Genomic DNA, 24342 nt, shown 5'->3' with positions numbered 1-24342 from the left:
GGTGATAGGATTGCTGAAACAAGTTCAAATTTGGTACAAGACATTGATACAACAAATGTCTCAATTAATTTACTTGAAGCATGGTACACTATTTCTTTATATCATAGCGGCCGTACAATCTTTGAAAAAACCAACTTCTCTATTTATGAAGCTAGAGAACAAATCAAGTGTTCTGGAATGCTTATAACTTTTCCTTATCTTTTGTTTTAAAGACAATGGTTCTCTAGATATTGAGTAAATTAATTTCAATCAGAATAAATAATTTCCATAAGAATAAATAATATTTCAGCTGCCACAAAATCTGCCTGTTCCTTCTGACTGTACCCGAAGGACTATTACAACTTAAAATCTATTAATGAAGAAAAGGAAATTAAGTCTGCAAATTGAATGTGTTTAGTGTTTAATTTTCTAATATGATCTGAAAATTATAAACTTGCACAGATAAAACCTACGGATTCATAACAAATCAAATATTTAATCTACATCTAATCTATAACTCTCTGTATAAAGATAATCTGACTATTTACATGTGCTGATTGACCTGAGGCCACTCTACAGATTACTGTGCACTCTACAGAGAAGAGTGTGCACTCTAACACCGGTTTCATTACATTAAAGCTCATACAATACACTTATTGAGACATGCACCATTCATTGCTTCAGAAGATACACAATCTACAATCTCGTAGACTTATTCCTTTCATCCAAAATTATTCAACATAATCGAAAAGCTCTTTTACAACACTCACATACTAAGTGTAAGAGCTCTTTCATATTTTTGCATCCTGGTATCCTTTACCAAATTTAACAAAAACGAGAAATACTAATGACTTTGTTTATACATAGATAACTTATACATCTTAATCTAACTCTTGTTCACATCATATTTTTAACTTATTAGTATTAATGCTGTACATAATATTAAAAAAGTATTGTGCTAGTGAATTTCTCTGATTTTTAGGCTAAAACCAATAAAAAAGGTATTGGTTAAATACTTTATACTATTGCTATCATTAAGATTGTTACAAAAAGATTGTTTGTGATTGAATAATGTGTAATATGTCTCAATGTTTCTCGGTAAATTATTTTGATATCACAACGTAAATAACCCATAGGCAACGCTATCATTGCCACATAATTTATAATATACTCTTCAAATCGTTAACACTTACATAAAAGTTGAAATGTAAACTATTGTACATTATCAGAATGTCAACCGAACACGGGTGGCCTTGAGATCGTTATCAAATTGTACTTCAAGTTTCAGTATTTTTTCTCCAACACTTCTATGAATGAAAAATTGAATTAATGACATTTTTAACACTAAAATAATGTAAATTCTAAACAATACATTGATTTTCTTAACACATCAATTCTATTTTGTTTACTTTTCCTTGGTCCATTATACAGTTACTATTTCACTTCATTACACTTTTCCAAACGTCTTCACAACAACCGAGAGAATTATATTTATCCTCAGCGAACCCAAGTGAAAATAAAAATTACTTTATCATCACACAATGGTATTCGGCTTCATTCTGGATTCATGATGATACTTTGTGAAATTTGTGTAATAATCCATTGCCCCATGGTTGAAGTTGTCACGATGTTTAACGTGTCGTATCGTGATGTCCAGTAATACCAGTCACAACTGACAGTCTTTGATGATGTTTATATGTAACACTGTATACTTAGAGATCCAAAATATTGTAATAAGTAGATTCTACTAATTATTTTACCACATGTGGATTGTGTTGGTTTCTTACAAATTGACATGGGAAAGAATGTCATAACTGTCCAATACTGGCCACAGATTTGTACAAATAACATAAAGGTATCCAAACCAAATTATATATTAATATAAAACCAATATTTGCACCTAATACCAAATAAAAAATATTTTCTTACATCAAAAAATAAAAATCAGAAACAACTTTAATTGATATTTACATAATCTAAAAATACATACATTAATGGTGATTTAGTATGGACGCAGTAGATGGGAATGGGGAGGGAGGAAACTGGTAAGAATACTGGGATTGGCTTTCTTTACAAGATACAAAACATATTCCTAAAGTAAGGGCAACCAGCTTGTGTTTTAATATTGAAAGGTCTGAACACAGTTTTAAGCATGTAGAACCACTAACTGGCTATTTAAACAGCCAATGGAGTTGTTTTTATTATTTCCATATATTCGTAAAAAAGTTTTATTTCCATACATGAGGCAAAAAATAAAATCACAGGATTGTTGGATGAATACTATGTCTAACATCAAAATCTTCTGGTTCACACTGCGTCAAAACATTGCTTACACAATTAACGTCTTAAGATATTTCGGCCTCGTTGAGGAGAGCTATCTTCAGTCAACAGATGTTGAACCGAAACTTTGTCAGTTTTAGTTTAAATCCTGTTGACGTGGTCTGAACCTAAAGATTATGATGTTAGCTTAAAATTTAGGATGTCATTTTGATTAATTTCAAGAAATGAGGGTCGACAATTTATTTTTAAGGAACCTGTCTTTATAGGCCATTGGCCTTTGCAAGGATCCTATCTAACAGAATAAAGGGAAGAGTCGATACAGCACAAGATTGATGGTACTGATAAAAGTGCAATTTTTACAGACAGGATTTAAACCTGCACTATCTCTAAATCAGATCCTAAGTCCAACTTCTTACTTTAGCCATCGACACTTCCAAATTATAACTGAAGTACCATACTGTGAAATGCTTACCAAACTGTGAAGATTAAAAATCGATTACACAGAAAACTGTTGCCCAGAATAACCCTCCTTTGCACAAAATATAACAATGCTGCCCTAAGCAAGAAAAATATTCAAAATTTTCATTGGGAACCTTTAGTTCGATACTCCGTACAGCCTCAACCTTGCACCTTCTTGAATTTAAAAATGTCGAGATTCTGGGGTACAAGAGTAATTCGATAGGTCTAGTCTACTGCAGGAGATGACTGTAGGAGTTTGTGTGGTTCGTTCCCTAAGAGTCAAAGGTTCTTGTCAGTCTTGACATAAGGGTGTGCCACCACCTACCTGCTTTTGTCTGAAGAGGCTAGTTCAGAGCTGGCCTCCCCTTCTTCCGGGGGGACATGACTTTGAGATTAGTGCCCTAATTCTTCCTCATGGATCTTGATAGGAGGCGGCCCCTACCTCTAACCTTACCCATCCTGAATATCCTGTCACTCGGAAGCAGCGATAAGATCCTCATATGACTAAAAACAATTTATAAGCTTCTTGTCCTAAGAGAACAACAAAAATTTAAGAATCCAATACTGTTAATAAATACTTTTTTTTCAAGCACATTTTTAATGACATAACAGCCCTTACTTTAGGGATATGAAACTTGGGATTGATTTATGTAGCTCTATGGGATCGTTTGGAAAGGACATTCTTTTTTATCTTTATGCATTATGTTTTATACTTATTAAGTAAAAATTTATCATAAAATCTATTTCTGCCATGTTCGATCTACTTTATTTGTCACCATGTGGTTGAAACATTGCTTAGTTTGAGAAGAAACATTTATTTAATATTTGAATAATTGTAAACTTACAGTATAAAAATAAAACAATATTCTTAGATATGTTTGTAAATACTACTGCTCACTCAATAGATCTTACGAAATAGATATTATGAAAGTATTTAAATTTTTCAAATATTGGAATAATAATTATATTTAAATTTTTAATGACCATTACATGATTAATACAGATTTTAGTACATCTGAGAGAAAAATACAATATATGAGGTATAAGTACAGCTTATATTCGTACTCATGATTCCTGAATCGTGAAAATTGTAGAATAGTCTACATACAAGATTTCTAGAGCCGACTTTGCATAGGGTTTCTTGTATCATTTGGTGGCTGATCGTCTCTTGTGTACTCTTTCTTTAGTTCCATGCCGTTATACTCATGTTATTCTTATCTTCACACAGGTTAATGTACAAAGTATCAAACCCCATAAGAAAACTCCAATTCAATCTCTTAATTTTGTTTTAAATTCCTCTTATGATTCATTCATCAATGGAATATACGTCTTCACCCTATTTAGATATTTAACAGTTTCTGGGAAGATGAAATATGTAGGTGGTACGAAAAGTATATATGCTTCCTACTGTAACATTTTCCTCCAATTAGCTCTTCCACATTCCAAACGATTTCTCTTCATTTTGTAATTTGTAACTTTCCACACACTACGAAACACCAACTCGGCGCATCAGCTGTTCACATCAAAGAGTGTTCAAACAGGAATGAGTAAACTATCGTGGATGGTGACATTTTAATGGCAAATCAAGTCTATTGCAGAGAATACAATACAAACGCTATGGTAGAGAAACAACACCGTGCAATAAATGGTTAATTATTTACAACTTAAAGTTCTAAAGTAAATAACTGTTAGTAGGTGGGACAAACACTAAAATACTGCATTAGTTACAGTCTAGTGAACAGAAGTAAGTTTGTATTTAAAGGACTCGACAGAGCAGCATTGGTTGGAAGTAAAAAAAAATCAAAACCACTTTGGCAAATATTTGTAGATGAATTTTGTTTGCGTATTGTAGAGAAAGTTCTAGGGTTTTATGTTACTATATTTCCTAAAATACTTCAAAAGAATCACCAATATTCTATTTATTAAACAAATTTGTCTACAAGATGTTAACCCTTCGCACACCACTAATAAATCCATTAAATTTCCTATAACGCCAAGACAAGTAAAAAATCTATTTATTATCTATTTACATTAAGATGTTTTTAAAATTCCAAATAAAAGTTTTTGCAAAAGGGTTATTGTTTTGAAGTAAATTCAACAAAAATAGAATATATACCCACACAAAAGCAGTTTTTATAAAAATTAGTATACAATCATAAACCTTTTTTATATAATTAAATTTTTGGCTTCTTTTACTGACATTAGTAGATGTTCAAAATAGAATTATTAATACAAATCCACCACCAGAATAAATGAAATTGGAACTATATGCTATAACAAATGTAATATATTATAAAAAAATTAAATGTAAACATAATTAAGTGTTACTTTCAAAATTACATAGAAGACATTGTGTTAATGCAAGCGCAATTAATATTTATTATGCTTATAACACAATTTTTTGTGTACGTGTATTGAACTAGTGTTTATTATTTAAAAAATTGTAGTTTGCACAATGGTAGCCAAAAACTCAAATTATCTTCAAGGCTCTTATTACACCTCTGTTTGAAATTGTTTATATGAATAAAAAATACAATTACAAACTTACAAATCAATTATTACTAACTAATTAATGTAGAAATGGTGATGAATGAGAAATAAATGTAACTTTAGAAATAATACTCAAGACAGACAGTGAAGATAAAGTCTAGACTGAGATCACAACTAAAAGTAACTTAGCAACTAACATGTGGGATAAGAATCCACAATCTATGATTTGTTCTTATACAAAACAGACCTATGTAAAGTTTACACTTTTAAAGCACAACTCCATCAAATAATATAGCATTGCTCTTACAATTGTTTTGAAACAATTGTGGTGTATTTTTACACAAATAATTTTAAACAAAACTAAGTAAATTTTAAGATAAACTATTCCTACACAAGCTCAACAGAACAAATTTAGCACTCTAATTATAATTGTCTTCTTCGTCTTCATCCATGGCAAAATCACTGCCAATACCCGAGTCCAGGACGTATATGGGACTGGAACAACGAATCCAATTTAAAAAATGGACTAAATCCGTATACAGAGTGTCCTATATGTAGACAGCCAAACTTCAGCAGGTTATTTCAAAGGTCAACACATTTTTATTCTCTTACAGGTTTTTAAGATATTAAGCTTTAAAAAATTAAATGGTGGCCATTTTTAAAAATCTTAAAAAAAATCTTTTTTTATTTTGTATAAAGATGTTTAAGATCAAAAAGTATTAACTGAGAAATTTAAATTTGCATCAAATAAGGACTTAAAAAATTAATAGTAGAACATTTTTAAATTCCACAATATTAAAAAACCTGAGATATTAAATTTTTTTGTAAAACTCACATACAGGGGGGTGCAAAAGTAGGTATACAGTAATTAAATATGTTAAAGAATAAGTAGGTTTATTTCTACAAAAACTAAACTTTTACAATCTATTTTAAGAGCGTTAAGAAACAGAAATTAACTCTTAAAAGTGTTGTACTTCACCAATACACTTACTTCCTTTTGTGTTCAAATTGTTTGCCTTCACAGTCAACACACTGCTGTAACCTTGAAGTTACGCTTAAACACACTTTTCGGCAAAGTTCTTTATTTTCATCTATGTCTTGGCAAGCTTGGCGAATGAATTCAACCATCTGATTAAGATCACGAGGTTTTTTCGAAAAAACCTTGTCTTTGACAACTCCCCAAAAGAAAAAATCCATCGGTGTCAGATCGGGAGATCTTGCTGGCCATTCAACCGATCCTCTTCGACCGATCCACGAGTTAGGAAACTCCCGATTTAGTAGGTCACGCACGATTGTCGCATAGTGGGCAGGAGCTCCATCTTGTTGGAAGTAGAATTCCTCATTACCCTGCTGGATTTTGATTTGTGGTATAACGTCAGTCAGCATGTTCCTGTATGCATGTTGGTCTGCAGTGTTATGAAAAATGACAGGTCCAATGACACCTTTACATGAAATGCTAGCCCAAACTGTTACTCCAGGTTGATTCAGCTGTTCTTCGAATGTCAAGTGTGGATTATCAAAACAGTAATAGACACAGTTGTGTCTATTGACTGCACCTGAAAGCTTAAAATTAGCCTCATCGCTCCAAACAATTTTTTGAATAATTCCCGCACCTTGAAGTTCCTTGTTTAACATTATCTCGCAAAACTGCAGTCGACGATCAGGGTCGTCCTCTATTAGCCCATGAATAAGTCTTGGAATGTACATTTTCAAACCTAACCGTTTCATTAGGCGTCCTAAAGATCTGCGTTCAATGCCCAGTTCAATTGATGCCCTTTTTCTTGACTTTTTTGGGCTTTGAACATAGGTCTGCGCGACAATAATTTCGTTTTCAGGAGTAGTGACAGTGAATGGTCGTCCAGCCTTTGGACCATTGCAGATAGATCCTGTAAGGTTAAACTTATCTCTTAGTCTATAAATACTTAATCTGGTTGGTGGTGGTGTATCAAACTCTTCTCTCCATCTCTCTCGAACTCTTTCACAGTTTTCTGTCTTCCAATATTCTTTCAAAACCCACTTTCGTTGATCGTTGGTCATGTAACCAGCCATGATGACAGAAGTGTAATAATAACAACAGTAACAATGAGAAAACATTGCCAGCTGTTAGTAGCAAACGTATTACACAGCTGATCAGGTGGCTAACTTGGGTATTACCAACCAACTAAAACTGTATACCTACTTTTGCACCCCTCTGTATAGACATAGAAAACGGAGCAAGATAGACCATATATTTATTTGACTTTTTTGCTTGCTTTTATCTTTGGAATAGCCTCATGAAGTTTGGCTGCCTACATAGATGACACCCTGTATGTATATTATATTATATATATATATATCAAACTAATGAAATGAACATTCCTTTACTAATAGCATTTTATAACAGGAATTGTGTCAAATGTTGAATAAAAATAAGAACTAGTTAAATCTGTCACTAAAAATCAAATTATACAGTAGAACTCCGATTATCCGAACCCCTATTATCCGAATCCCCAATTATCCGAATCACGATTCGGTGAAATTATGTAAAATTTGAAAGTCGTCAAATAACAGTGACGGCGCCCGCCCGACGAAACGTGCCATGACGTAGACAGGGGCAGGAGCCCGGCGCGCCAGGCGTACGTGCCGTTACCGTGGTAACGTGACTCCCGCATGCTATATTTAGAACACCCCGCCCTTCCACCTGCACATCGACTGCAGTCTCGCCGCCCGCCGGTCAGTGCGCTTAAGCCGTATGCCAGTTCCGTTCGCGTGTGTATTTAGCAGTCGAGTTGCGTTGTACCTTGAGAGTTGCGTTGATGTGTGTAGTGTTGCATAGCCTGATATTATAAAATCATTAACGATGAGTGCAAAACGTAAACGAGTTGTACTTTCTCTCAGCGATAAAGTGGAAATTATTAATCAGTTAAATAAAGGCGTCGCAGGAAAGCAACTAGCAGAGCGGTTTGGCGTAGGGGCTGCGACTATATGTGACATTAAAACTAACAAAGCAAAAATTTTAAGCTTCGTGAGTGCATTGGAAAGTGAAGATGGATGTTCATCTAGAAAAGTGATGAAGCACGCTAAAAGTGAACCTATTGAGAACGCTGTTTTTACGTGGTTTCTTCAACAACGGTCAAGTGGGCAACCTATTTCCGGACAAATTTTATGTGAAAAAGCTCGAATGTTTAGCGAAAAAATGGGTGTGACTGATTTTAAGGCAAGCCAGGGGTGGCTTCGGAATTTTAAATCTAGGCATGGCATTCGAGAATTAGACGTAGCGGGAGAAAAACTTTCTGCCGACCGTGAAGCTGCCATTAAGTTTGTGGAAACATTTAAACAAGAGACTAAACACTATGATCCCGAACTTGTTTACAATGCCGACGAATCCGGGTTAAACTGGAAGGCCCTACCGAGGAAGACTTTGGCATCCAAAAGAGAACAAAGTGCTCCAGGGCATAAAGTAAGCAAGGAACGAGTAACAATCCTTGTTTGTGCTAACTCTACAGGTACCCATCGGCTGCCTTTACTAATGATAGGTAAACCAAAAAAGCCAAGAGCTTTTAAAAATGTAAACCATTTATCAGTGGCTTACACCAACCAAAAAAGTGCATGGATGGCGAGTGATATATTTTTGGAATGGTACAATAAAACTTTCATCCCTGAAGTAAAAAAATTTAAAAAAGAAACTGGAAAAACGGGGAAAGTGTTGCTCATCATTGACAATGCTCCAACTCATCCACCCATTGAATGTTATGATCGGGACGAGGGCCAATTTAAATGCCTCTTTTTGCCGCCTAATGTCACAAGTCTATTACAACCCATGGATCAGGGGGTTATTGAGTGTACAAAACGACACTACAGACGTCAACTGCTCCGTAAACTGCTCCTGGCTGAAGAAAACAATGAAGAGAGAGTTTTGGATTCATACAAAAAAATTAACTTGAAAGACTGCTGTTACATGATTGCGGATTCCTGGAATATGGTTAAAAGCGTTACACTAAAACGAGCTTGGAACAGAATAAACGGTACATCAACAAAAGAACTGCTGGAACTAGAAAAACAGAGGTTACAACAAATAACAGATGAGCTAGCTGATGATGAAGAACTTGAACTGACTTGTGGCAGAATTTGTAAAACTTGCCAATAACATCGCAGGTTGTTCAGAAGTCGATGTTGAAGATATGGAAGAGTGGTTGCAATCTGATAACGCTGATCCTGGGTTTCAGATAATGACAGACAATGAAATAGCAGAAAGTGTAATGGACGAACAGCAAAGTGATATCATTGACAGTGATGAGAGCGGTGATGAAACTGAAGAGGAAAATGTGCCAACACACGGAGAAGCCTTCATTTGTTTTGAAAACGCCTTAAAGTGGATGGAGCGGCAACCAGAATGTGAAGCTGTACAACTTCTTGCCGTCAAGCGCCTGCGGGACCTTGCTGCACGGAAACGAGCTACAACCTCAAGGCAACGTACTTTATTGGAAATGTTCAAGTGAAAAACTACACAGGACAAATATGTACTGTATGTGGCCTATTGCACATTTCATCACTTAATTTTTCATTTGTCATTTAGTTTATGTACTAGTACTTTTCGTTAATCTGTATTGCTGTACTGCATTTTTATTGCTCATGTTTATTACTGTACTCTATAGTATTAAAATAACAACGTTTTCAATGCACTTTTGTTTATTTAATGTAAAATACTCCTTTTTTGCATAATTTCCATGCTAAATCCAACTATCCGAATTTTTGCATATCCGAATCGGCCTGATCCCCAATTAATTCGGATAATCGGAGTTCTACTGTATATAAATTTATCACAACCATATACAAACTTCAAAATATTCCTCAACTGAATACAATGGTCTAGCCAGAATGTACTTTTTCATTTTTTATATCATTTAGAGGAAGAATAATAAACTTCACTCTTACATTGTCATATTGTAAAGAGGTCTTTTCTCATAAAACTTGTGCCTATGATTACAACAACAAAGAAAGGAGTGGAAAGCCATCAGAGATGAGTGATGGACTTGGATGACAAGATCAACGTAACAGTTAGAGAATATCGACATTTCACAATCTCTGAACTTTGGGATCAATTTTAAAAGTACATAAAGGCGCAGAAGACACAATTTTTTGAAGAAGGCATTTTTAAGTTAGTCACAAGATATGACTAGTGCTTATTTAATGGCAATCATGTACAAAAATAAGAGTAAATATGTAGTTTTCAAATTTATATAATGAAATAAGTTTATCTGATTGGATGGATTTTTATAACCAGATAACTAAACGGCGGTTACTTTTGGAATAGCCCTTGTAAATGGAATAAAACAAAAACAAAAATATACAACATTTGTACATGCATTACAACATACAAACTATGTTAAGACTATAAATTAATAGTCGGAAATATCACGTGGATTATTTCAGAACAAGTTCCACTACAGCATATTTAAGTTTCTCAAACTTATAAAAATATATGAGATCTATTTGGAATTGCCCAAAATGAAACTAGAAACTTTATTCAATTATGAACTAGGTTGATTTTTAAGTTACATTATTAACTCTAAATACTTGTGAATGATCAAGTTACTGAGAAACGTAGAAAAACTATTAAATATTTTTAATGCCTTAGGATCACAGTTAGATTTAGCATTTTTTTAAGTTGAACACCACAGTTTTTTTACATATCTCTAGATATTGCTATATAATCATGTCAATTCATGAACATTGGCGATGATAATGTCATTTCATGAACATTGGTGACAATAAATGTGACAACACAATATACTAATACACTAGGCAGTATTCCACTCACTTGACAGCTCTGCAAGTGAAGAACACAATGCGCTTCAGTTTCCTGTTGTAGAAGAAGTAGTTGAACGACCAGATACAGCCGTCCTCACTGAATGGGTCTGACGTCAGGTCAGGGTTGTAACTGAGAAACAACAAAACACTTTAATGTCAGGAATTTGTACAGTATGTATACATAATACACACAACATATATGTGTATTTGCTATGCCAGGAATCAACCTTTGTTCTATCACTTGACGGGTGAGTACGCTCTAAATATATATAGTACATACACATATATATATATATATATATATATATATATATCATGCTGTTAAAAAATATTTCAAGAATTCAAGATACAATTTACAGATACAAATGAACAAACAAATTTAACTGGAGATATGTTTAAAAACAATCAAAATTACATAAATAATTATAATAACAATATAATCAAAATATGGAAAAATATTAAATGAAAATAAATGGAATTCATACCTGCATTTGAATGAGATTTTTTACTAGCCCAATAGAACATTATATTGTTGTAAGGCTCGTCAAAACCTGTTGGTTAAACAATGGTAACATATGGCTAAAACTAGGTGAAGTTATTATATTCCACATCTTAAGTATTTTCTGGTGAATTTAGAAAAAATATCACAACAAATTTTAATTTGAAGCATATATCCTTTACTTACTTAATGATGTAATCAAATCAAATTCTTTATTGCCTTTATACAAGTTTCACAAGCATGGCATCGTCAAATTAGAACAGGAACAAGAATAAAAATTCAACTTAATACTAAAAAAATATTAAGAACATTTCACAAATATAATATCGACTGTAGGGCATGAGTTATTATATTAAAAAATTTAAAAAATTTAGTTTAAGATTAAAGACTACATAAAATACAACATTAAAACATTTAGATTCATACATTTTGAGATAGGCTGCAAAATTCAATAAATTCCTTAATGTCATATACACTTAGCTCTATCAACAGTAATTTTAACTTAAATTTAAATTTTTTATCATCTAGACATTTTATTTCATATGGTAACATATTATAAATTTTCTTACCTAATTCAAATGTCGATTTAATTGTTGTGTGATAATTACATTGCCTAACTCTAAGAAAGTTACTCTGTCTAGTAAAATAATCATGAACTGAGCTGTTAGTAGGAATTAGATCTAAGTTAGCCCTAATATACATTAACAAATTCAACAGAGTAACTGAGAAAAAGATGTTTTAAAATGTATTGTTCTCTGTATAGGCATGGTTAGAGAATGGTTTATTCATTATGCAGTTATGATGTGAGATAAATGGATCACATTGTGTTATTTTGTAAGTTTGATTTTGAACTTCCATTATGTAAATAACACTGCCAAACTTGATTAAATTCCAAATTTCCTAGAATTTGAATTGCTCCCTATTGAGTTTTGAAAACCCATTCAATAAATAATGAACCATGATAGCTGATAGAAGCAAAAGTGTAACACCTTGAATATATACGTAATTTAGATAAGTAATTGACCATTTAAAAAAAGTAATTGAAAGTGAAAACCTCAAAAAAAACTTGGCGCACATAGCAAATTTATAATGTCTTAACTTATGAAAGACTGAGCAAATAATACATTAATCTGTATATTTCTTTAAATTATACAGAGTTTTATATTAAGTTATTAAGAATTAGAGAAAATGATGATATATATGAACAATTTTCAGTAGTTTCTAATATTATCTTTTAAATACAAAAAAAAAAAAAATAACCTAAGGAAAACAGGATAATGGTGTAGTGCAATTACTAAGGAATTGTATATTACTTATTTAAACCATTGCTCGTTATTTTCCAAAAATAACATTTTAATCGTTAGTATCTATATAATACATAAAAATAAGGTTTCGCATGTTTGTGACTACAAAAATTAAAAAAGTTGCTTAAGGATTAATAATTAGGAACCTTTACAAAATATTGTATCAAAGAGTATTTTTATATATTTATACAGGTTTCAACTGAAATAGGAAATTCTAAAGGTAAAGTGAAGTAATTACAAATTGCAATGACAATAGTGTAATATAGCTTTTACTATGCATGGCACAAGTGAAAAAATTAAATAATTAAGTATATTATGGATATTATTCATACACCGCTATACAATTCAAATTAATAAACCAAATTGTAATTGTGTGCATGTAAGACTAGGTGACTGGTTGGGTTCATTGACATTATGATACAGATAGTTGAAGGAAAAACAAGAGGGACAGGAAATAACGAGTCATTTCCTTTAAGACTACAATTTGAAGAAACAAGCAAGAGTCTGTGACTACTGTAATCGGAATCAAAATGCATCTTACACAGTGCAAATTATTTGGGGGCCGGGAAAACCATCAAGGAGGCAGAGGGAGTTTGTTTTATACTGATTAGGTGTATCTAAATTAACATAATTTCTATACAGAATCAAAGAGATTGGATAATATAGTGAAGAGAAATTTGAAAGCAAAGACTCAGTCTACACTATATGGAACCAGGTCTACAGATATTATTCAATTTTTCGAGAACCAAATTTCAGGGTAGAAACGAGGACAGTGGACCGGAAGGAACGCAAAGCAGGCATATTATATGTCCTTTTAGGGAAATAAACTAATCCTGTATACTATACATGTGATAATTTATGTTTTATGTTTCTGTCACACAAAAACCAATATAAATTGTGTTGGAATTTTGCAAGAACACTGAAATGCTATGTACCTCAACAATACCTATTTCAGTTTCAAAATTATCATAGGATTCTACCATTTTACAAAATAGAAATCCTACACTGTAGGAAAAAAAAGACTCAAACTTTAGGATTCCTATTTACTGGTCTCATACAGTTCAAGCGCTAATGAAATCTTTTGAGTTATTCAATAAAATATCACAGAATGCTGCATGAAAATCTCAGTGTGAACTTCAGAGCGCTGAAACATTGATCATTCTTTCAACTCAAAGTCCAATTTATTACTCTAAGTCTATTTTACCAACCTGAATATCTCGCAATCGCTCATGTTGACCTCGTCGTCAATGGCTGCCCAGAGGTGAGCCCTCATCTTGCGGTAATGCTCCCCGGCTGTGGCACTGAGGTTGATGTCCACAGAGTTCGTCACCCACTAAAAGCAATCTAAATTGTTGAATCTCGAATTTTTAAATAATTTGGTATGAATGCAGATATCAAAATTTAGAATTCAAACTCAAAGACTTTCCCTTCCGAGAATCTGAGAAAAATAATAAAATCCTCTGACAAGAGCAGAACGTTACTGAGTACGTTACACAAAAATAGGCTGTAGTGGCTGTTGCGTCTTACCTGCACCCAACACTGTTGTCAATTTTACGTTTATGGAAAATACTGATCTGTCTCGAAACAATCGAATTTACATACAGTAGACTCTTACCCATCACCCAAGGGATCAAAGCTTGGTCAGACATAGACAAAGTTGGTTAATATCTAAATCAGCTACAAACCCTTATCTATAAAATATTGTTGATGAGTCTATGTAACTTGAAACGTTTTACTTCTACTCACCAAGGATGTGTTTTACAACTATGCACCTTATTTATTGAATATGCAGTAAACCTATAAAAACATAACTCAATTTACACACACTTTTTGAAACAGTTTACACCATAATTTGCTTATAAAAGCACTATGATTTACTTTATCAGTTTTTTTTTTTTTTTAAATCATGTGACAGCAGGCGAATCTTTTTTTTCTCTGTACCACCAAACATCCCATCAAAGATTTCTTTTCTCCATGATATAGGAAATTAAGTGACAACCGTAAATTTTAATGAGCCGATGTGATATTGCTGCAAATAGAGTAAGGTTCCTGTGGAAATGCACTCGCCTCATAATATATTTAGACTAGCTGTTACCCGCGGCTTCGCACGCAATCTTTAGAACCGAAGTCCTTATATTACTTAGTAAAAGCACTTATGATGTAAAATGATGGTAGTAGGGATACATCAAGTAGATATTATTTAAGTTCATGGTGAATATTATCAGAGTTTAATTTAATTAATGTATCATGTTTTGCACATGGAAGAGCATTTCTGGTTCAAATTAATTAATTATATTTGCAATGTCACAGCTGAGCCTGCATTATTATTTTGATCAATAAAATACAAATACACAGGTCGTGGAAACCTACTTCGGTCAAAAAGCGTCTAATTTCTAGCCTTTATCACATATTCAGGTCTAAAATATTTTTAGTACCATAGTACAGTTTGCCTTGTCCTGACGAAGAAAAAATATATACTTACGTAGGGCCGAGAAGCCTACTTCGGTTAAAAAGTGCCTACTTCAGATCGTTTAGATTCACTTACTATGTCATATTTCAGCTTGCAATATTTCCTCGATCAAATTCTAGATAGTTCGATTATTCAGTTCTCCTAAATCTACTTTTTTCAAAATCATCTACTATCGGCTTCTGTAATCTATTTTCAGTTTAAAATATTTCCAGGGACATGGTTTTTTGTGTTGTTGTCCTAATGAAGAAAGTATACACATACGTAGGACCTATTACGGCCTAGGGAGAAGTCCTACCCATTTCCTATGTACTTTCGGTATAAAGCTACGTTTTCCTAGCTCCGCGACTGGGCTTTTTGCGCTGCGTGCTCCGTGCTCCGTAACTGACGAAACCACCGGTTCTCTGTAAACCAATGGAGGTGTCTTCCTAGCTACGCGTTGCGTGCTTAAGCCTTAACCGCGCTGCGTGGTCTTTGCTGCGCGACTGGGAGCACTGCCTCGAGAGCAGTCAATCACGCACCGCGCAGCAGAGCTGACGACTGTGTGTATATTATTATATACACTTTCATGTTAACTTGAACAAATTTAGATGAATCAAATTAATACTTATAGTGAACAGATGAGATAATGTACAAGTTCTACTGATGGTAATACAAATCTTTAAATTTGCCGTTTTTAAACCTGAGGTTGTGAACATTAAAATAAATAAACTCTCTTCCCCTTAATTACTAAGCTACAAAGTTTGCTCACATTACACAGTTTTTTTTTCTGATACAGAGCTTTTATTTGATTTGAGTAGTAAGCTCCATTAAAGTAATCAGTAAAACTGCTTCTTACTTTAAACCCTTCTGCTTAGTATAGCCTCCGACATAAGCCAAAGGGATCATGTTTTGTGTAGGAAGTTCGTGGTGCGGAGTCACTGGTCCTTTGGGGTTGCGTGCAATAAAGTCATCCCTGATCCAGTTATGAAGACAGCAACTTACGAATATGACTAAGTCGACTGTTTCTGGTTTCAAGTTTATTGGTGTGAAAAAAATTCTGAAAATGTGACACAAAATACCAAATGCATTTTCAGTTACTCTTCTAGCACGACAAGTGGCGTAGTTAAAGTGTCGTTTATGAACATCTGCGATTGCTTGTTTGTGCGTGTAGGGTTTCATGACATCATTATCCAGTTTATTGCTTCATCTCCTATTGCAACAAATGGTAGCTTAATTTCAGAAGAAGGTAGGTTTTCAGGAGGTGGGAAAATAGTTCCTTCTTGAGTCAATTTCCCCATTTTAGACTTTTTTTAAGATTCCAGCATTTCCTTCTTTGCCGTATGCTCCGACATTGATCATTACAAATTTGCAGTTTGCGTCAGCCATAGCAAACAATACAATGGAGAAAAAGTTCTTAAAATTGTGAAAAAGGTATCCTGAATGAGCTGGTGCAACTATCCTCACGTGTTTTCCGTCTATTGCAGATATACAATTTGGGAAATCTCAGTTGACCCAGAATTCTTCGGCTTTCTGTATCCAATCAATCTCCGATGGTGGTGGCAAATGCACATATTCTATTTTGTCTTTGTCAACACTGTCAAAACGTCTGGGACAAAATTTGATATTGTAGACGCAGAAATTCTGTATTGGAAAGCCAATTATCGGTATAATCCTCCCGTAGCCAGAAACCTGAAAAAATAAAATTGTATAAAATTTTATAAAAGAGTAACAGCAATGTCGACATCCTCGTCCATTTCCAAGAAGAGCAATAACTTTGCCAAAACATTCCTTTCCGGTCCATATCAATGAAAACTGTACATTTCTTCAAAAGATGAAACTAGACGAGGAGAGAGTTTAAATCGCGCGTTACGCTGCGTAAAATGACAAATCCTAGGAAAACACATTTGCGCTGCGCAGTATTTAAGTGCGCTTCAACTAAACACGCTGCGCACTGGGCCTTAATTACGTAGCACGGAGCAAGCCCAGTCGCGGAGCTAGGAAAACGTAGCTTAAGGGAGAAATCCTTATTAGGGTTACGCAACATTCAAAAATAAAAGTTTTTTGTTACGTTGAGGCATGTTAGTATTAATTTCTCTGTTTTCCCATAAGCCACTGTTAAAATGCCATATCACAATGTCAAGGAAGCCCACCAGTTTAAATCAACGTATGTGAAAACATTCATAACTTTGTTCATTAAGGTTGTTGGTTTTATAACAGTGTTTAAATAATATATAAAATCCATTAGATGATTTAAATTCATCACTGGCGCAATTTGGAGTAAAATTTAGAATTAACCTTTTATTTACTATCTGCATTACACAACTGATCAATCACTGTTTACTTAATATTTGATAGAATTGAAATGTAAACAGATGTTTTAGCCAGTCGACATAAAACTGAAGGTGTGAACAGCTGTTTAGTGCCAGTCTAATTTGGATTATGAAACGTAAAAAGTACATTTTTTCTGAATTTCAAAATATTTTAGGTAACTTTTCTTATACTTTGCTTCATATAAGCCTTCCTCTTGAATCACTCTATCTATTAAAAAAAACGGCATAAAAATCCGTTGCGTAGTTTTAAAGATTTAAGCATACAAAGGGACATAGAGACAGAGAAAGCGACTTTGTTTTATACTATGTAGTGATGATGAATTCTGAATACCTCAAAACCACAAAAAATATTATATTTTACAGGACTCTCAAATTAGTTGAGATGTTTAAATAAAAAATTAAAGTAGATAAAAGTAATTAACAATGTTCAGTAGAAGTCCAATAACCCAAATATCCGGCTTAACTAAGTAACATTTTTATGATTTGTATTTTATATAAACCACAGCAATATGATAATTTATATAAGTTTTACGTACTATAGTATTATACGAAGGTCACTCTGTCCCTATTTACTGCTTGTTATTACGAGATATAAGTAGGTAAATATACATGTATGTTCTAATATAAATAATAGAAAAGGTTAAAGTTAACCTCTAAGAACTCAAACGTGATCTGAGCTTAGCCTTAACTTTGGTACTACTAGTAACATATTTATGATAACGTAGTCTAAACCTACTTATATAAATATTTCGCGTAATAATGTAATAAGAGCAATTAGCACTCTCAACCCAATGGAAAGCTGTAGAGAGGCTTAAAAAGTCTAAAAATCTTGACAGGCACGGCTCTGTATATTCATGCAGTGTTTATACATATTAATCAACTGGAATTACTAAGAGGTGAGGACATCCATACCTAACATTTGAAGAGCTGCTGTCCATTAACTTCCCCCACATCATACTACTAAATAATTCTACAGTTCACTACCAGAGAACCTTAAACACCTACAGGGAGCAACGCTTAGAAGACAACTGTACATCTGGCTTGTGTAGCGACCAGTCAACATGATTCAAGAGTTCTTTGTCCTGACGTTGTAAGTGAAGAATTCAATCTACTTTATTGTAACATTGAGACCATTATACTTCATGAAGATTTTGTAAATTAAGATTATCTGATTGTGTAATAACAAGTAGTAGGTATGGACAGGTGGCCTCTGTATAATACCAAAGTGCCAAATTGTAAATAAACCAATTTTATTAGTTAATACTGAGTTTTTCTATTGAGTATTATATTTTATTTCAATCTTTGTTTAACTTGGTTAATTGGATTTTTATTATACAGGAGGTCCCGTAACTCTTTGGACAGAGATATACCACGTTATTGCTCAGGTCAAGACAAACATATTTCACCACATGAACATGGGTTTCCGATGCTTAGTTTCCCATCTGTCTGTCTGTATGTGCTTTTATAAAAAACTATTATCTTAAAGTAATAAATTAAATTCTACCAAATTTGACTCATATGTCTATAACAAAGCCAGTTACTGAAAAAAATATCATGAAATTATCTTTAGTATTTTTAAATTGGCGACCATTAATACTTTTGAACTTTAGATATCTTAAAAACCAACATTTTTTCTCAAGAAATGTAAGAATAACAGTTTTTAGAGAGTTTTTTCACAAATCTAATGATAGTAAAAGGATTTAAATCGAACAATAAATTACTGATTTAAAGAGCAGATTTACTGTGACAAGACACAGCCCACATTGAGAGCTGCCATTAATTCAGTTTTTGTGTTGTTGGCTATTGTCTGAGAACCTCAATGTGGACCATGTCTTGTCACAGTAAATCTACTCTTTAAATCAGTTATTTGTTATTTGATTTAAAAAATTCTGTTGTCATTACATTTGTAATAAAATCCTCTAAAAACTTTTATTCTTGCACTGCTTGAGAAAAAATGCTAATTTAAAAAATATTAAAAATTTAGAAGTTTTGATGGCTGCCATTTTGAAAATACTAAAAATAATTCCATTATATTTTTTTCAGTAACTGGCCTTGTTATTATTAACATTTGAGCTAAATTTCGTATAATTTAATTTATTAGTTTTTAAGATATTAATTTTTTTATAAAAAACCCATACAGACAGACAGATGGGAAACTAAGCATCGGAGATCCATGTTCATATGGTGAAATATGTTTGTCTTGACCTGAGCAATAACGTGGTATACCTTAGTCCAGAGAGTTACAAAACATCCTGTATATCAATGTTGTATGTGTGTGTCAACGTATAAATGTTGTGTTTGATGTTGTACAATGGGTACCCTTATGTAATTTTATTGAAAATAGCACTCACTCGTCACATTTAATCGGGAAGCATCTTTCTTAAAACAATGCAATTGGTATCACTTTGTGAAAAAATTAATCTTTTGTAATCTGTTGACTACAGGTGTATATTTGCGACAATAAGATTTATTAGAAATCAGTTTCGGTAATTTTTTCATTTGACTAACCAAATGATTCGATTTTTTGTAAAACAATTGATTGTATTTGTTCCAAACATCTGTTTGCTTTCATAACAAGAGCATTTCAGATAAGAGCATAAAGAATGTTCCACTTCATACGTTTACTGTTATTGCACTGAATTTAGAACAGAACTGGGGCCTAAATAGGCTAATTAATTCCAGAGATACGTGACCATTTATGGAGACTAGGTACAGTTAGAAAAACCACTTTACCATACCAGAACGTGCCAGAAGCAAGGCAGCCAGCTTTCATAAATTTACTCTGTCCCCTAATTTGTGCAGTTTAAGTTCATCCTACAGAGTCTGGAAGGCAAGAGAGCTAGCTGAACCCCATGCTGGACAACTACAAGACAGAAAGCCCTAATAACTGAAACAAAGATAACACGAACACAGTAACTAAAGGTTTTAAAGCAAGATTAGCTTCCTGAATTGGCAGACAACATGACCAGCTGTAACTAAGAACCGGAAGAAGGCTCGGTGCGGCTACCGAACCTACCACCAGCCAACAAATTAAAAGTGGGAGATGTCACACTTTTATGTGATTATAATAATTATTATGTAAACATGCCCAATTTATTTGACAATTTTTTGTTTACAAATTATTCAATGAAGTCTACTACAGTATGCCTAAAAGATTGAGGTTTAGACTTATTCTTTTGTTTGTTTGTTAAAATTATTTCTTCCAGTATTTTCCTTTAGTGTTGAATGTCATCATAAAGATAACAAAATAAAAATGACCAAACTACTAAAAGGTAACAACAGTAAAAGAGGCTTGGTACAAGTAATTTACTAATCATTTTTAAAATTTCAGAAATTCAAGTGTTTTTTACTCTTACGATTTTATTTATCGTTTGATTACTATGCAAGTTTTTGGTACATTAAAGTGTACTTCGAACATACCATGTATGTTATTTTCAGAAATTTTCCTTTCTTAACGAGGAATTATATTGTTAATAAAATAAAAATGTTATATTAAAACAAAACTATCAATATTGTTCTTTTAAATAGAAATATCCCTACAAATAACAGATGTCAATACAAAAATTCCTAAAAGATAATACCAGAAAAGTTGTTGAGGTTTTAAGTAAAATTATTTTTCATTGTTAGCACTTTTTTGTTTTTATCTTAATATTTAAAAATCTATTAAAAACAAAAGGATCGTGTAGCACTTTGGTTCTTCATAGTGAACTCTTTTGTTCAAGTATGTTTCCTTAAGACGAAACAAATAATATTTGTTATACATTTTTATATATGGTTGCATTTTGCTAAAAACAATTGTTTGCCACCCAGCTAGCCCTTTAGAGTGTAAAAAGTTCCAAGTTTTTTTTGTATACCAAGGTACACAGCCTCACTAATATAGTAACAAGCGAAAATGTTACTAGCTCTGCGCTCCAAAGTGTTAAGCTTCCAGCAAAAGTGAAATGGCCTAGAGGGAAAGCTAACCACAAAGGTGTGAAGATGAGAGAATGCAACAGCCTTCAACCAACAAACAGGCCTTTCCATTATATTAACCTCTCCAATTTCCCCATCTTTCTGTTGGTTGTTAAAAAAAAGTTTTAGAAGCTCAACTGCATTGCACCAAAACAAATAAATCTCTCCCTCATTAATATATTTCCATACAATAGGGAAGTGGTTATCGTAGTTTATGTTGTAAATTAAGTATACACAAATTTTATGCCAGCAGTAGTCTATACACTGATTTATATATATATATATATATATATATATATATATATATATATATATATATATATATATAATTTATATAACCAAAATAATTTAAATAGAATAATAAATAATTAATTTTACTGTAAACATCATACAGTGAAATATGTTTGTCTTTATGTGAGCAATAACATGGTATACCTTTTGTCCAAAGATTTACAGGACACACACACACAATATATATATATATATATATATATATATATTGTGTGTGTGTGTGTGTGTGTGTGTGTGTGTGTGTGTGTGTGTGTGTGTGTGTGTGTGTGTGTCCTGTAAATCTTTGGACAAAAGGTATACCATGTTATTGCTCACATAAAGACAAACATATTTCACTGTATGATATTCACAGTAAAATTAATTATTTATTATTCTATTTAAATTATTTTGGTGTAATTAGATTTGTGATAATATCCTATAAAAACTGTTATTCTTGTAGTTCTTGAGAAAAACTGCTGGTTTTTAAGATATTCAAAGTTTAAAAGTTCTTATGGCCGCCATTGTGAAAATACTAAAGATAATTTAATGATATTTTTTTAGTAACTGGCCTTGTTATCATAAACATTTGGGCCAAATTTGATATAATTTAATTTATTGGTTTTTGGGATATTCATTTTTTAATAAACAACACATACAGACAGGCAGATGGGGAAACTAAGCATCAGAGACCCCTGTTCATATGGTGAAATATATGTTTGTCTTGACCTGAGCAATAACGTGGTATACCTTTGTCCAGAGAGTTATGGGACATCCTGTATAGACTATATATACCACTATACTATATACTACTATATACTTTTCAATAATTACAAATGAACACTGTAATAACCAAACATTGGGGAAAAGGTTATTATATTAAGTTTGATTCTCTTCATACATTTCTGTGGACATTGTAAACTTACTTCTTGTAAAGTTGGAAACTCTTTTGCAAATTGAATGGACAAAGAAAGTGAAGTGTCAGCTGTGAAAACAAGCCAGAGTGGCATGATGTTTGTGAGACCAGAGCCAGCAGCAGCATTGGTGGGGGGTGGGAGGCTATTTACAGAACATCAGCTGTACTGAAGGTCAAACTATTCTTGTACCTAGAGCTCACTCACCTGCAGGTTCAAAAGCTACCAGGCCACAAGTGTACAAATAATTGCTTTGGAATAGTTTCAGGGACGTGCCACTGGCAGTCTTTAGTACAGCATAATTATTATTCCAAATAACTCCCTGTTGACTTAACCACTTCAGCTCGTATTTATTTTTAAATTATTATAGTTCGGTGTTGTTGTGGGTTAAATGGTTTTTTTACAGCTATTATTATTGTCATGATTCAATAATAAAGACAAGAAATGTAAAACTGGTGTTTTGAGTCTGGTACACTTATATAAATACACTGATCCTGTCAATTTCCACTCAGGCCAACCAGCATTAATTTAAGGTGGACCCTCCTACCTGAATTACCACAGACCAGTGACTCTTAATGTAAGTGTACTTCAGACCGCTAAATTTTCTAATGTCAGGTACAGGAATCCAAGGCTAACCCTGCATCCGAAGGTTGTGTCTCAGACCACACAACCCTCCTGAGTGACACTTGATATCTTGAATGTGCATACAACTCTCTTAGGATAGCTAACAATGTCGGAGGATGCCGCGGTTGACCTATAGTTGACAGTTAAGGGAGTCACAACACAACTATATTTGTGTTTGTTGAAAGACAAGTCAAAAGAGATACAACAATAAAATAAAATAAAAGGTGAAACAATAAAATTAAGCTTTTCAATTATATAAAGAGTACAGATAGCCTTTAACCCATTCAAAACCTGTTATAATTAGACTATTTGAGGAAATACCCAATAAAAACTGAAATTATAAATTGAATATGCCAACAAAAATACATTGTTAAGACATACTCGTAGTCATAAGGCAAACAGTTTATGCCAAACTTTTATTTTACTTTCTTTCCATTTATTCAATAAGTTGCCTTATAAGATTAGACACATGACTGTTGATCTAATAGCGTAATCAACCTTTGAGGTCAGAAAAAAAAAATAAAAAAACTCAAATGATCATAACCAAATTGGAGTTAGTTAAAAATATAAACAAAGGATATTCTTATCTGTACACTAGTGGTGTTATTTTATTACATAAGAATTTAAACCTTGGTCGGAAGTGACAGTTGCAAAACTTGTAATGGCAGTAATGGCACTTGTTTCCTAGTTGTACATATCAACTTAATTCAACAATATTTAAAAAATATCCAGAATAGTTTTTACGTATATATTATATAAGCATATATTATACATGTTTTGATCAGTACATTAAATCCACCATGACTTTCTTAACACTTTGAGTGCTGGTCCTAAATAACATGTAACTCTGTAGAATGCTGGGCGTTTTTGGTGGTTTTCAAAAATTTATTAAAAAAAAAGTATTTAAGGTATAAGAAAAATACTTACATGCCTTGATTCAACTTACTTTCGTCTTTCTTTTAACGTGAGATTGTTAATGGTTTTTTTTCAAAAACTACACATAAAA

The 24342-nt window shown here is 32.9% G+C and overlaps 1 protein-coding gene across 1 annotated transcript in view; it reads right to left on the bottom strand.

Annotated features, from left to right (window-relative positions):
* Nucleotides 1-383: 383 nt before the first annotated feature.
* Nucleotides 384-24342, bottom strand: part of LOC124364755 (repressor of RNA polymerase III transcription MAF1 homolog) — a 49086-nt gene continuing 25127 nt past the window's right edge. Inside the window, exons 4-6 of the mRNA XM_046820474.1 lie at nt 14010-14134; nt 11009-11128; nt 384-5703 (exon numbers count right to left, since the gene is read on the bottom strand). Coding sequence (XP_046676430.1) covers nt 5628-5703; nt 11009-11128; nt 14010-14134 — 321 coding nt within the window. The 3' untranslated portion in view covers nt 384-5627. The remainder of the gene's footprint in view (nt 5704-11008; nt 11129-14009; nt 14135-24342) is intronic.

This window comes from Homalodisca vitripennis, chromosome 6 (genome assembly GCF_021130785.1).
Source record: "Homalodisca vitripennis isolate AUS2020 chromosome 6, UT_GWSS_2.1, whole genome shotgun sequence".
In the NCBI taxonomy this organism is placed as follows: domain Eukaryota; kingdom Metazoa; phylum Arthropoda; class Insecta; order Hemiptera; family Cicadellidae; genus Homalodisca; species Homalodisca vitripennis.
This window is presented reverse-complemented; position numbering and strand designations above follow the sequence as displayed.